General features: G+C 39.9%; 1 protein-coding gene across 2 annotated transcripts in view; it reads left to right on the top strand.

Annotated features, from left to right (window-relative positions):
• Positions 1-15,134, top strand: part of csnk1a1 (casein kinase 1, alpha 1) — a 45,550-nt gene that overhangs the window by 24,582 nt on the left and 5,834 nt on the right. Inside the window, exons 5-9 of one of the 2 annotated variants that reach the window (XM_037675448.1) lie at positions 10,529-10,668; positions 10,976-11,054; positions 12,039-12,113; positions 12,773-12,879; positions 13,481-13,593. In XM_037675448.1, the coding sequence (XP_037531376.1) occupies positions 10,529-10,668; positions 10,976-11,054; positions 12,039-12,113; positions 12,773-12,879; positions 13,481-13,593 (514 nt within the window). Of the gene's footprint in view, positions 1-10,528; positions 10,669-10,975; positions 11,055-12,038; positions 12,114-12,772; positions 12,880-13,480; positions 13,630-15,134 lie in introns of both variants that reach the window. The other variant, XM_037675447.1, reaches the window with a different exon arrangement.

Genomic DNA, 15,134 nt, shown 5'->3' with positions numbered 1-15,134 from the left:
CAGGATAAAATACATAGATTCACAGAGGTAAACATAAGAACTATTATAGAATACAGTGAAGTTAAAATCAGCTCAAAGTGTCAAAAGCCAGGGAATAAAAGTGTTTTTAAATGAGACTTAAAAACAGTGAGTGAGTGAGCCTGCCTGACATGCAGTGGTAACTCATTCCACGATTTTAGTTTAGATTTACATTACTATAAAATATTAGGGCTGGACGATGTGGCCAAAATTTTTATCACAATATATTTCTTAATTTCGGTCGATAACGATACAATTCCAATATCGATATAAACAATATAAAAGCCTCAAACTGTACAAACAAATTAATATTCACTTTTATTTGTATTTAGCTTTCAAAGAAATTTGAAATCACCATTAAATAAACATAACTCAACTTTGTCAATATTAATAGTTTTAACTTTAAACAATAACATAACCTAACACATGCAGCAAACGCAGACATTTGCTGCATACTCTTTTGATACAGCTGGGGGTGTTGTTTCAAGGACACTGGCTCAAACTTTTATTGTACTTCATCTTCTGACTCTCAGCATATTCTATTAAGTGGAACAAGTTAAATGTGTTCTCACTGCTAGTTGGAACGACTGTCCGTCACATTTTGTAGCACACTGACTGAAACCTGCAGTTTATCAGATCTTAGATAGCCGAACCACTTGCACACTGCCAAATTAGTCTTTCCTCTCATCAATTATGTCGTCTGTTTTCTCTTCACTTATGAAAGCTTGTTCAGTCACATTCTGACGGTCATGGGCACTCATTTTGAAGCAAAAACTTACCGTGCCTTACCTTACCTGTCTTGTCGAAGCTCCAAAATTCATGGTTGAAACCCGTGCCTTCGTCTAAAAAGTTGTTTTTCTCTGTAAAAAGAAGTTGAGAACTTGTTTGCTGATTTTTTTTTTTTTAAGGCTTTGTGTGAAAAATGCTATGCTAAAGAACTCAAACCACACCGAGTGTCCTCCATTTTGAGAACCGAAAAACAGGAAAGAGAGACGGCCCATGTCACGTCAAGGGGCCTTCCTCCCATTTTCTTAAAGACGCTGCTCGCTCCTTCACTATCCATCCTTCAGTTCAGACAGTCTTATACTGTCATCTAGTGGTTAAAAAGGTACTACACACAAAACAAATTACCAACATTTTGTCTTAAATTTGACAATAATTATTAATTATTGTCAAATTTCAAACAGTATTATCGTTTATTGCAATAATTTCTGAGAGTTAATCGCACAGCAAAATTTATCATGACAGGCTTAATTGTGATATATATTGATATCGAATTATTGTCCAGCCCTATAAAATATAAATAATTTTTCTAACATTCAACTTTTAAAGTAAATCTCGTATAAATGTAAACAAAGCCTTTCAAGCTGAAGTTGAAGCTCTTATTATTTATGTATAAGTTTGAATATTCAGCATGATGTAAAGATAGTATGTATAAAAATTGTGGCATAACCCCATCTTTATCAAGTCAGTCACGCCTGCTTGGGAGAGAAAAGAAAAACGTTTATTTAAATAAAGTGATGGAGACTAACATCTCCAAACGTTCATCTAGCTTGGCCTACATATTTCATATAGCATATAAACAGTGTAAAGAATTTGATCAGTTTAAATATTATTAGGCAATTAACCTTTGTTTAACCAGCAAATCCCACTGAGCTCACAGATCTCTTTAAGGAGGCCTGAAGGCAGACCAACATGCAAGCTTTTAGGAGAAAACACACAAACACGAGGAGAATGCAGTAACTCCACCCAAGTCTACAACAGGGATCGAACCCAGGTCTTTGTTGCTGTGAGGCAACAGTACTAGCCACTAATCCATGCTAACATTTACTACATAATTAAATGTGCAGTAGGATACATGGAGCCTGTTCAGTAACACAGACAGGTGGAGGTGGGGGTGTTGGATTGAGTTTTGTTTTTGATAATAATTTTGAGCATTGTTTAAACTGAGAAGTTTGCTTTGAAGTTACCCATACGTTAGGAAAGATCTGGTCAGGGGTGTGATTGATATTCAGACCCCTGATGCCTCAAACTAAAATACAGATCAGAATGTCAGCGGCTGAGCCAATCACTGCAGAAAATTCTGAAGCAGGAGACATTTAGACACACGTCGTCATTTCTCAGGTGTGTTTCACCTGGACCTTGCATGTCAAAATGCATTTTTTTAAATTTATTGATACCCCCATCCCAGATCATAAAGCTCGGTTTGTCCTGAGAGCAACGACCTGTCCTTTGACCGTGTTTGGGTTCCCCATCAGTCAGTTGTAGTAAAATGAGACGCAGCTTCTAGTCCAGGGCTGTAGGGGCTCATTGGGTCCACCTGCCATGTGTCTCTGCTCCTCAGTCCTGACCACAGTTCAGGGTGTTTAAAGATCCAGTTGTAAAGGTTGGGCATTTACAGCCATAGTATTGTAGGGGGTATTTGCTTTTTGTTTCATATTGTCCCAAACTTCTGCTCTTTTTGTTTGTTTTGTCTCCTTCGACTGTGCACAACTAAAGTCAGTATGTTGTCTGTGCGGTGATGAAACTTCGTCATTGCTCAGTCACATGGGTCAAATTGTCTAAAGCCCCCCAATATACTCCCGCGTACGTCAGTCTGCGGAGGTCCGCACATACCGGATTAGAGCCAAAGCGGACACCCGCAGGGCATGTCCGCGCAAAGCTAAATTTTTACGTACGCGTACTCGGTGTCGCACAATAAACTGCCCAATGACGAACTGTTTTATATGCGACACCAATGTATTAAATTCCCCTTCTTCATCCCTGATCTGGCCTTTTCTTTTGTTTTTTTTGCCAAAAGGCTAGTGATCCTCTTCCTCCTCAGTTGACGCCATGACTGAAGTTGTGAGAAATTAAGGAATTTGTCACGAGCGAATTAAAATCAGGTCCAGCATGGCTGCGGAAGGGTCTGGAGATTTCCTGGTGGGCTGTTCTGATGTGTGGGCTGCAGGGCCAGCACTCCTTTTAAAAAAAAAATTAGAACTTTTTATTAACAACATATAAACACAGAACACCGCTGCGGCTGGGGCTGCAAGCTCTTGTTTTTCGACCTGTCAATCAATCCAGTAGGCGTGTCGGCAAATGACCAATCGGCGACCTCAATTTGTCCTGAAGGTAAATGCCCCTTGTCTGCGAAGCTGACTGCAGCCGCTCAGGGTGGATGCTCAAGTATGAAGTCTCAACCCTCTACGGACAGTGCGCACAGTTTCCGCGCGGCTGACGGGATGCGGGAGTATACTGGAGCCTTAAGTCCTGGTAGACCAAAGCCTGGTATCCACAGGTCTGGTTCTTGTTGTAGCCTGTTGTGTCCGGTTCTAGTGGGACCTCTATTTTTGTGTCTCCACTTTGCCTATAGTTCCCGTTTAGTGGGCGGATTGTTCACCTCTAGTGGGCGGATTATTAATATCAACGCACCTTACCACCTGGTGGCGGTAGTGCTACATTAAGCTCTTTTCTAAGCACCACTAACATGTATTAGAAGAAGAGCTGGAAAACAACACACAACCAAAATGGATGACCTCCGTGAACTTGAAGCAGAACCAGCCGCACAGCCCGTCCTGGTTGCTGTCCCGCAAGATGGAGAGCAGGGCCGAGGTGTCAGAGATGCTCTGATGGAGTACCTCATGAGCTGTAACTTATCCTAATTCCACCCCTTAGTCTTTTTTACCTCCCCAGCCTTCCTTAGATACAAGTGAACGTTAAAGTGTTGATTTGAAAATAAACATGGATTAATAATTATTCTTGTTTGTTTAATGTACAGACATGCCTTATTACCAGGTTCGTGTAAAAATGGCAAAACAAACACTGCTGCTGTGCTTCTATCACATATGCTGCGTTTTTTACTGGCTGTAGTTTTAGAAAAACTGTGTACTCTTTAATTTTTGTTTTTAACAAAGAACCAAAACCTACAACAAGAACTTTATATTTGTTTATGCATATATACATTCATCTATTTTAATATTTATATATATATATATGTCTTCAGCCAGAGACTTCTTCAGATCCCTTGTAAGACAGACGCTACAAGAGATCCTTCCTGCCCACAGCATCAGCATCTAGAACAACTCTTTAATGAAACCAGAATGATGAGTTGCATTTAATTTCCCTCTGGGATCAATAAAGTCTTTTTGTAATTTGATTTGTATATATGTATGTATGTATGTGTATATATATATATATATATATATATATATATATATTACGTACATTACATAATAACCTACATTTGATTTGACATTTAACAACTCTTTCAGAGCTTATGTTTACCACGCAGCTCTTTAAATTAAGCTGTCGCAAATTATCTTCATGATTGAAGTGCTGTTAAGTAATATTAAGTTAGTGCTCCTTTGTACCACAGTGAAAGTCGTGGAGAGAATTTTTGACCTTGGGTGAAAAAGATGCAGAAGCTGCTGGATCCACAGGATGGACATCATGGCCGAGGTGTTTGACATGCAATGACTGAAAACCTCCTGAATGAGGATGATTGTAAACGTAGATTACACAAGTCCTACACCTTTTTAACTCCACTGCAATGTTCATTTACAACACATGGACATTCTGTATTATGGTTACGTTTTTCAGTACTCATTACAGATAAAACCAAAAAAAATACATAAATAAAAATACTGGACTTTTTGGAGTTTTAAAAAAAGTCCTGTGGTTTTGTTTTTATCTGTTTTGGGGGGGATTTGCCATGTCAAGGATAACTGAGAATCTTCACCAGCATTGTTACAGGTAAAAAACAATTACTTCACTTATCTACACTATTGACGTAAAAAAAACACTGTAAGCACTTCACTTTTGATGATCAGATGGAAGCTCAAGACTTGAAAATGTTTCTTTTATTAGAAATAAAGACCTGTACAAAAAAAAACAATTATGCACTAATTATATATGCAAACTTAACAAGCTACGTTTGGCTATTTGTGGGCTTACCTTGCAGGATCTACATTTCTATAGATCAACTATGATCTACTCTAAATATTTTTAAACATGTCTGTTTGCCATGGAACGGGCAATGGATTCCAGCACCCCAAGGAGTGCCTGATTGAAAGCAGCACTCTGTTCAGCCTCCTGCCTTCGCTGTGCTGCTTCCTCTCTGCGAACATCTGCTTCCTCTCTCCTCAAGGCCATCTCCTCCCTCCTAATTGCCTTCTCCTGCTTCCTCGCTGCTGCAGCTTCTTCTTGCCTTGCTTTTTTGGCATCCTCACAAATAAAATGGAAGTGTTCCTCTCTCTGCTTCCAGTTCATCTCCTCTTGTTCAGTATGTGCAGAAACAAAGCTCTCTGCTGCACTTGTTGATCTGCGCTTTCTATGGCCTAGGAATAACACACAAGAAAATGGCTGTTAGATGATGAAGTACAGGTAGAGTTTTTAAATAAATTATTTACATTAAAGTTCCTGCTAATTTCAAAAGGTGTTTGTTCACAAGATCAGAAATGATTCTGTTCATAAAGCAGTCTAGTACTTTAATGATGGTAAGCAGGTGGGCATAAATAAACTACATGTAGTCATTTACAACGGTTTGTGCTAATTTAGAAAAAGAACAGAGCATCGTTAATCTGAACAAAAATCACTACACCCTGTATAATTTCAATAATAAACTTCATAAATGAAAGTTTAAGTAATAAATGAATAACTAAATTTAAGTTATCCATTACAACTGAATAAACAAGTAGTTTGAATACATGCAAGGTGTTTTACAACAAAAACAAAACAACATTCATATCGACATGATCAATGTCATGTTAAACACGATTGTTGCTTCTTCTTACCTAGTAACGGGTGCTGTTTGGTGCAGCTCTGCTGCGTGTTGCCCGGTGGCGTGGATGTGCCCGGTGGTGTAGATGTACTCGGTGGTGTAGATGTACTCGGAGCTGGTGTGGTCGGGAAGGGTCAGAAGCAGGGAGGATTGGACAGTCAAAAGCAGAATCTGGCGAACCTTCATGTTCAGTGGGACTTTCTGCATCAAAATAAGAGTGGAAAAACAGCAACAGAGTACAGTTAGCAATGATGCTAACTAATGACAACGTAACCGCGTCAGCTTCGTTTGTTCAGAGTACTTTCAGAAAACGCAAAGAAACGGTTGCATGAGGAAAAGGAAATATGCTTAAAGTAAATAAAATACACTCACCATCAACTATTAGTTTTTTAAGCTTTCCTCTTTGCTTTGGTGTGCGATGGAAGCCCTGCACCGCCATCTGCGCAGACACCTCTAGAAAAATCTTTTCATTTCGTTTCGTTCCATCTAGCTCGCGCTGCACTTGTTCATCGGCCAGCAAACAGAGAAATGCCTGAACTTCAGCATTCGACCACGGTTGTGCCATGATTATTTGTTTTACCTTATAAAATATTCCAAAATAAGCTCCTCCGATTTCTTGTTGTCTGTTATGCGGGTGAAAAAGAAAATGGTGGATTGTGATTTCCGGTGGAAGACTGAATCTCCGCCCTCCACCAATGAATACGCCCCCTGACCAATCAGTGACCTACAGTGCGCTGATGTCACAACTAGACCCTAAAAGAACCAGACCTGGGACCTCAGTGATTTAGGTCCCAAAAATGGGGTGGGTTCCACCACTAGAGGCATTGTTGATAAAACCCGCAATCGGCCACAACTAGTTACATAGGAGTACCAAAAAGACCCGTGGATAAGGGGCTCAAGTGTATCCACACTTTTTCAGCCTGCGAGCTACTTATAAAAAGACCAAGTCATGGTGATCTACCCACTATAAAAATACAAAACATATACCGATACTTATTTGCTGCGTCAATCATGTCTGTAGACTCTTCCGATTGCAGTGAAAAACATTCGCAGTTCACAATATCCTTCCAAAGTTGCTGGGTCAAATCTTCCTTAACCTTTTTTGTTTCTCAGCTCGCTTTTCAGAATGAAGTCAGTGTCGTAGTTTTTATAAATGGTCCAAAATGCTGCTCCACATTTCCCTTTTTCGGAATAGTAATGGTAGACTTGCAGATGAGGCAGACGCATTTTAAATATGGAATTGTGAAGAAAAAAAAGTCCTTCATCCATTCTGTACAGAAATGGTAATTTATGGCTTCTTATTGGGTCCAGCTCCCCCACTCACTTTATACCCTTGAGTTTAGAAGAAATAAACTGGAGGCTAATTACGCAACTCTGTAGCTTGCTAGTTTTTTTAACGGTTTTATGCGCATGCGTGGCGACCTGTGTCAGAAAAGGTCCGGTCTCAGACTGGATGCCCTGTAGCTTAGTCAAGTGACACATTTGACTGTGAGGATGGATGATAGGCTGACGTCTATTATTTTTAACACTGTATGATCTGCCTATAATACTTTTGCGATCGACCGGTCGATCGTGATTGACGTATTGGGCACCCCATAGTAGACTTGTTTTATCAAAAAACACAAAAAACAACTAGAGCTTTAAACTGAGTACAATCAAAAATGTTTACAGAATAAAATGCAATGATGCAATCTAGATTCTTAAAGTCAACATCCATCATATATCATTGGAAAAAAGCTTGAACGTTTTTAAAATTTATTTCCCTGGAGGATTTTTGAATGTAGTTGATTGTTTTTGTCCTTGTCTTTTGTGCATCAGTTTAGGTATCGGATCGTTTCTTTATAGATAACTTGGGACCAGTCTGCCCAGTCCTGAAAGTTCAGTGTTTAATTTACTTCAGTTCTCTTTAATTCAAAGTGTTGAATGCTAAACTTCTTTATGTGTTGAAAATGACAGATAACTGTATATTTGTGTGAAGTTCACCCTGCCAACCAGAGAGAAGCTGTTTATTGACACATCAACACATCTAGGGGGTGTTGTACCTCCAACTGTGCACCACACAATAAAAACTTTGGATTTTCCCAAAGACACTCGATTTTGAACTTCCATTATAATGAATCATATTGTGCTTTTATATCTGGCAGTTTTTAGTCTTTTTGTAATTATGAAGTACTTAAAGTGTATTTGTTGTTGTTGTTCTGTTTTTTTGTTGTTGTTTGTTTTTGTTTTACCCTTTGTAAAATGTTCTGAAACTCACTCAGAGGTGGGATTTATGTTATGCAAGTCACTCAAAACATGAAAATCATTTCTGAGCAGGGAATAGGTTCAGAAGCTGAAGGGTCTAGTCTGACAGTAAATTATTTACCATATGTTGATACAAGTTAATCCAGCCCTAAAACTGGTATGTTTCACAAAATTAATATCATCTTCTCCTTTAAGACTTGAACTGAGTCATAAAATCCATGAACCCATTCAGTCTACTTTCAGAAACGTTAATGTATTTTTATGTACAGTTTGTACTGTACTTCTAGAGTACATCTTTGCTCTCTGGCTTTTAAAATGAACAGAAATCCTAAAATTTTATTTTATCTGTTTTCCGTTATGAATGGGAAACGTGTAGGAACTTGAGTTCTGTCAGATAATAGTTTTTATCGTTTAAGTGTTTCTGTAGACTGCCACTTTAGCCATTAATACAAGTATGTGAGTATTTAATCTGGTTGTGTACCATAACATGAAAGTTACATAGATCTCATAAACAAATATTGTTTTGTTAATATTTTTATCTTGTTCATTCTGATGTTGTTTTAGGACAGATTCATGTTGTCTGTTTTAACACAACTCAACATTTATATGAAGTACATTTTTATATTTGTGTATGTATGAATGTGTTAGGGGTGGGACAGTTCACAAAGTTTTTAGTCACAATTTGTTTTGTAAACATTTCTGAAGTTCTATCCATCAGAGACCGCTAATTCACCATTTAGACTTTGTGTAAAACATTTATTAAACTTTATTTAACCAGGCAGATCCTGTTGATCACAGATCTATTTCAAGGGAGGCCACTTTAAATCCATTTTTATTTTTTAAATTGTATATTAATGTAGTAACTGAAGACATGAAACAGTCCAGCACATCATTATGACAGTATAAATGGTAGATTTAACTATAGATGGTTAAATCTAGATAGGAAAGAGGAAGATGCTTAGGGGAGTGGTGGCGCAGATGTTAAGAGTAGGTAGGCCTGTGATCGGAAGGTCGCTGCTTCAACTCCCTAGATCAACAACATCAAAATGTTGGTGGGAAAGATGAAACACCCACACCTGCCTCTATCCTCGTTTGCCCCACTCTGGGCCCTTGAGCAAGCCACGTAACCCCGACCATCTGCTTCCCCGGGTGCCCTAGATGCAACTCGCCGCTCCACACGGGGCTGTGGTAGCTCAGTAGTCTGTGGTTGTGTCAGGAAGGACATCCTGCATAAAACTATTGCGAGTTAGTTAACTGTGGCGACCCCTGAAGAAGGGAGCAGCTGAAAGAAGAAGAAAGATGCTTATTTATGTTATACAAATATTTATAAATTCAGATATATTTTGTGAGATCTTAAGTTTTTTTTAATGCCACTAAAATACTAAACTACTCCCAATATTGTATGTTAGTCTGTTTTTGATTTCTACTTCCACTCTTCTTATCTGTGTCCTGTTACTGCCTTTAACCAAACGATACACACGTCCTGAACTGAGATGGCCGACCCGAACAGTTCTGGTCTTCTTCGTGAACCCGTCCACTCCTAGTCAGCCTTCAGAGTAGAAGGCTAGAGTCGTTTCCAACATCAACACATAGATGTTCAGTGTGGTGAAAGCAGACTGAACGCTGATCACTGATGAAACTCTCACCAGCGTCACAGACATGGAAAGAGTTCTGAAATCATAATCGGCAGCTGCTGTTTTCCCTACCATTAAACAAGGAGGGCGCCCCACCTGGTCTACACAACCGAGCGCCCTGCCTACCGAACCAAACTGTGCCCCCCCCGGCACTGACATAGTGCCAAGTTAGCGGCGTGCAATACAGATGCGCTAGCTCAAAAGCTACAGATGTAGCGCTCTGTTTCCCTTAGGCTGAGCCGTTTCCTTCTTAGATGTTTTTGTGCTGTGGGTGTGAACTCTGGGCTGTAAGGACTTCACAATAATGTTGTTAGGACTTTGTTGTAGTTTATGCAGTGATGCAGTTAGATATAAGTTTCTCATTCATCTAGCTTTTTCTGGGTAAGAGCACTTACATTTGTGTTGCATTCAACAAAGTGTACTTTAAAGATTTCTAACATCTTGTGCGGTTTAGTTGATTTAGTTTGTAGAATACTCACTGGTTACTTGGATGGATCAAGAGATCAGCAGCAGGTACAGTTTGGGTGGGGTGGGGGGCTTACGATCTGGATCTGAGATGTAAAATAAATTTGAAGCTGAGTTTTTGAAGTTTCAGTGACTTTGTATGTGAATCTCAAAATGTGTAATTTACAGAAAATCCTGGAGACTTGACATGTATGACAATGAAACTAGCTTTTTTCTACATTCAGCGATGGCAAAAATGGGAAGGATTTTTTAAAAATAGTTTTGTCAGTCAGTGTAGGTGGCGAAGGACACAAGTATGTGGTGAAATTGCCACCCGCCGCTTGTTGTTGAGAAGGCAGTCTGGTTAGTGTGTAAAGACTGGTTGTATGACATAAGTGACTAAAAACATCTGTCCTCTCTCCGTCAGCTGTTCCTTATCGACTTTGGTTTGGCAAAGAAGTACAGAGACAACCGAACGCGACAACACATCCCTTACAGAGAAGACAAGAACCTGACCGGCACCGCACGCTACGCGTCCATCAACGCACATCTGGGCATAGAACAAAGGTTTGTGTGGCAATACCTGGTGTGTGCTGCCTTTTTTACAGGCAGCATATTTTAATTCAGTCTCTGACAAGATGGGAGACTTCTGCTTTGTTAGAACATCAACAAACACGTTTTACACAGTACACAACAACACACAGTCCACTGAGTTATTACCTGGATGTCACGTCGGCCTCACTCAGGAAAATTAAACAGTTAACAGCGTTTCATTAAACTGTTGATCAAAAATGTCACCAAGCTCATTTAATAATGATCAATATCTTTACCGTAAGAAATTAAGTTGATGCTTTTTGAATATTTTCATCTCCAGCCGTCGTGATGACATGGAGTCACTAGGCTACGTGCTGATGTACTTCAACAGAACAAGTCTGCCATGGCAGGGACTAAAGGTATGTCAATAAACTGACTGCTGTATTTTTACATGTTAACATTTTCCCATCAGTCCCACAGAGCAAAGCAGTGTTTTCCCTAGTTAGCTTGCCATGGCAGGGTGCTCATCTCATCCATGATTTTTGCTGATGGGGGGACGGAGACATGTCTGAGCGCAGCTTGTTCTAACAGTTTTTGAGCGGGGGCGGTGGGCATTCAACATGAGGGAAGAGGCAATGTGAGTGCTGCCTTGGGCTTTTTAGCTAGAGAGCCTGTATTTTGTGCCGCTACCTTAGTGATATGTCAGTGCCGGGTGGGAGGGGCAAGTTCAGTTTGGTAGGCGAGGTGCTCAGTTCTGTTGACGGGGTGGGGCACCCCGCCTGTATAATGGTAGGGGAAACACTGCAAAGATTCTGTCTAACTTAAGTCCGTCACTGGAGAAGTTTATAAATCGTTGTTTAAAAACATGAACAATGTTCAGAGATAGTTGGAGAAAACCTGTTCCACATCAGATTAACTGTCTCTGACTAGCAACAAACCATCATCTGAAATGTTTTTTATACCATAACAATGTTTCACCTCCCGGGAGGTTCTCTGGGCTGACGTGGCACATCAATGTCAAACTACTTCGGGTCTAGTTTTGTTTTTTAAAACTTTGCCACTTATATTATTAACTTTGCACAAGCGTACCTTGTAGCCCCAAACCAAACTCCCCGCAGGTGCAGTAAAGTTCACTTGATTGGATTTGATTAACTTCATCCTCATGAAACGAGTGCATCAGTCTGTCTGAGCACCTTCAGGCTGGTTAGCATTTAGCAAGAGAACAGAACTTTGTAAGGAAACGTGGTGTGATTGGCTCATAGAGGTGTTCAGCTCAACTCCAACCACGCCCGGTACCACGCCTTTTGGGTCTGGGATGTTAACCTATAGACTTCTGTTGCAGTGGCTTCTTGTAAACATTTGTTTGTTTGTTTACTGATTAATTTTCTGTGTGTTTTGGTCAGGCTGCTACAAAGAAGCAGAAGTATGAGAAGATCTCAGAAAAAAAGATGTCCACCCCCGTTGAGGTCCTTTGTAAGGTATCCTGCTCCTTTCACTTCCACTAGCTTCAAACGTGTCAAACAGCTACAGCAGAATCAAAGGTCTGTCTTAGTTTTACACAAACGAGATGTTTGCTTCAGGGTGAAGTACCCAGGCCCGTTCAGACCTCTGGAGTCCTTCTCTGGAGTGCTTCTGCAAGTCTTCAGTGCAGGTTTCCATAGAAAGCATCTGAATGTACTGAACATCAAAAACTAGCTTTCAATTCAGTTTATTTATATAGATCTACGTCACAACAGAATTCATCTCAGGGCACTGAACAGAAACATTCACACACATTATAAATGAGTTGGTAAGAATTATCTTATCTAAAGAAGGAGCAGATTCGTTTTGTCTAACCCAGATCTGTCAATCATAAACTTTATATACACGCAGCTCGATCACTCTGTCGGTCGCACCTTGCCCCCAGCTTGTTTTTTGTTGTTGTTTGTTTGTTTCTATTCTCAACAGGTTGACTTAGTGTGTGTCTGGAGTGTCAAAGTTTTCAGATGCATTTTACAATTCTTCACAGGTCAAAACTCTTGGAAGGGACAGTACAAAGTACCATTAGACTGGTCTCCATGTTTTGTTTGATCAGGTCACAGTTGGTTGCTTTAAGTTGATAAATGGTGAACTGAGTCCGGTTCTGTGGTGTCTGCAGAGTTTCCCCGCTGAGTTTGCGATGTATCTGAACTACTGTCGTGGTTTGCGCTTCGAGGAGGCTCCAGACTACATGTACCTGCGCCAACTGTTCCGCATTCTCTTCAGGTAACCAGAAACAAACGTCCAGTTTAATTAACGTCTGCTGCTGCTAAATGATTTACTGTCATCATGTAAAAGTCTCAGGTCCTCAGCTGAGGCCTGCTGTTTTCTGCTGATTGTCTCCAATCTGTCAGAGACTTGTTTAATTTAATTAATGTGAATGTGATGTGATTAATTCTCAGTTTATGGTTTGTCTCTAATGCAGCTGAACTATGATGTCCATCTGTTCTAACCAATTTCGCTGCTCGTTGCTCCAACCCTGGTCCTCATCCAATAAATATAAACAGACATTCACACGTTTGCAGCATTTGTATAGTCTGGAGTAAACAAAATGTCATTTGAGTATTTTCCAGGTCTGGATAAGCTACAAAAAATAAATCATTTCTAGAAGTTGTCTGTTAGCAAACTAATTTAGTCCCTATAATGTCCATAAATACCTCTGAGGTTGGACACGGGTTAGTCTTTGTTGGGAGGTAACTCAGCTGGCTTTAAAAGCATCAATCATTTAAATCCATGTAGAACAATAAACGTAAACATTTAGAAAATGAAACTTTCAATAGGAAGTTGTAGTTTGTAATTGTGGAGCTGTCTGTGCTTTGTGTTGCAGGACTCTAAACCACCAGTATGACTACACATTTGACTGGACCATGCTGAAACAGAAAGCAGCTCAGCAGGGAGCCTCTTCAGGGGGCCAGGGCCAGCAGGCACAAACCCCCACAGGCAAGCAAAATGACAAACCCAAGCCTAACATGAAAGGTTAGTAGCAAACAGCCAAGTGACGTTTGTTGCAGACACCAATTGCTCATCTTCATTCAGCCCCAGAACACGATCAGTGTCAAACAAATGCACTGCCTGGCCCAAAAAAAGTCACAGAGTTCCGTTTTGTTGAATCCATGGCCATCTTTGAGTTCGCTCAAGTTTCAAGGCAGCTTGTTGTTTTCTCCACACCTGGACGCATTGCAGGTGGAGTGTGAAGCCTCTGACGATCAGAACCTGATCAACTCTGACTGGGCCGTCAGGGAGGATAAAAATATTCAGTCCATAACAGACCTGAGTCTTTGGCTCCCAGTATGATCTAAGGAAGTCCAGATGAGCACACTGACAGGGGGCACCCCGGTTGACACTCAAGTCCCCTCAGAAATTTAGCTCAGAAGCTACAGAAAGTAGAACAGCTTAACACAGATTAGTAGTTTCAACCATCTTGGAGTAAACCAAGCTTTTTTGAGCAGCGTGGTGGAGCAGCTCACAGCTTCTCCTCCAGATGTTCTGTTTGGATGTTCTCTGAGGGTTTTCTCTGGGACCTCCAGGTTACTCCCACAGACTGAAAACATGATGTTAGTAACTCTGAGGTGTCTTCTCGGTGTGAGAGAGTGTCTTGAGACATGTCTAGGATGTCCCCCACCCCTCACTGCTGGAGACGAACTGCAGCTCTGAGCAGAATAGTGAATAAAATCAAACAGGAAGCTGTGTGAACAAACAGGAAGCAGTATGAACCAACAGGAAGCTGTTTAAACAAACAAAAAGCTGTTTAAACAAACAGGAAGCTGTTCTGTGACGAGCGGTATGAACCAACAGGAAGCTGTTTAAACAAACAGGAAGCAGTATGAACAAACAGGAAACTGTATAAACAAACAGAAAGCTGTTTAAACAAACAGGAAGCTGTATGAACAAACGGCAAGCTGTTTAAACAAACAGGAAGCTGTTCTGTGATGAGCAGTATGAACAAACAGCAAGCTGTTTAAACAAACGGGAAGCAGTATGAACAAACAGGAAACAGTATGAACAAACAGGAAACGGTATGAACCAACAGGAAGCTGTTTAAACAAACAGGAAGCTGTTCTGTGACAAGTAAGGGTTGAACAAGTATATAATTTTTAAACTCTACATTAACACAATAAAACCCGAGTAGATCTCGAGTATTTGATGACGTCATAGATCTCAAGATACAAAAATAAATAAAACCGCAAAAAAAAGGTAATTATTTACAAGAAAAAGCCCAACAAAACATTGGGAGCGTATATTATGCTCCTACCATTTAGCATACTGCAAATAAGTCACAGGAAAAACTAGACTATTAGTTATTATTATTAAACTGCAAATGTGAATAAACATGCTGAACGTCAAAAACAAATCTTATTTATTTATTTATTTATTTATTTATTTCATTCATTTCAGTTCCATTAAAAAAACACACAAATACAATTTAGATAATTAAAAAAAAATAAACATAAAATGAAAGGAAGCAGAAGAAGAAAAAAATT

The sequence above is a fragment of the Nematolebias whitei genome, chromosome 4 (genome assembly GCF_014905685.2).
Source record: "Nematolebias whitei isolate Nwh7 chromosome 4, NemWhi1, whole genome shotgun sequence".
NCBI classification, from domain to species: Eukaryota; Metazoa; Chordata; class Actinopteri; order Cyprinodontiformes; family Rivulidae; genus Nematolebias; species Nematolebias whitei.
Note: the sequence above shows the minus strand (reverse complement) of the source record. Positions and strands in the feature narration are given on the sequence as shown.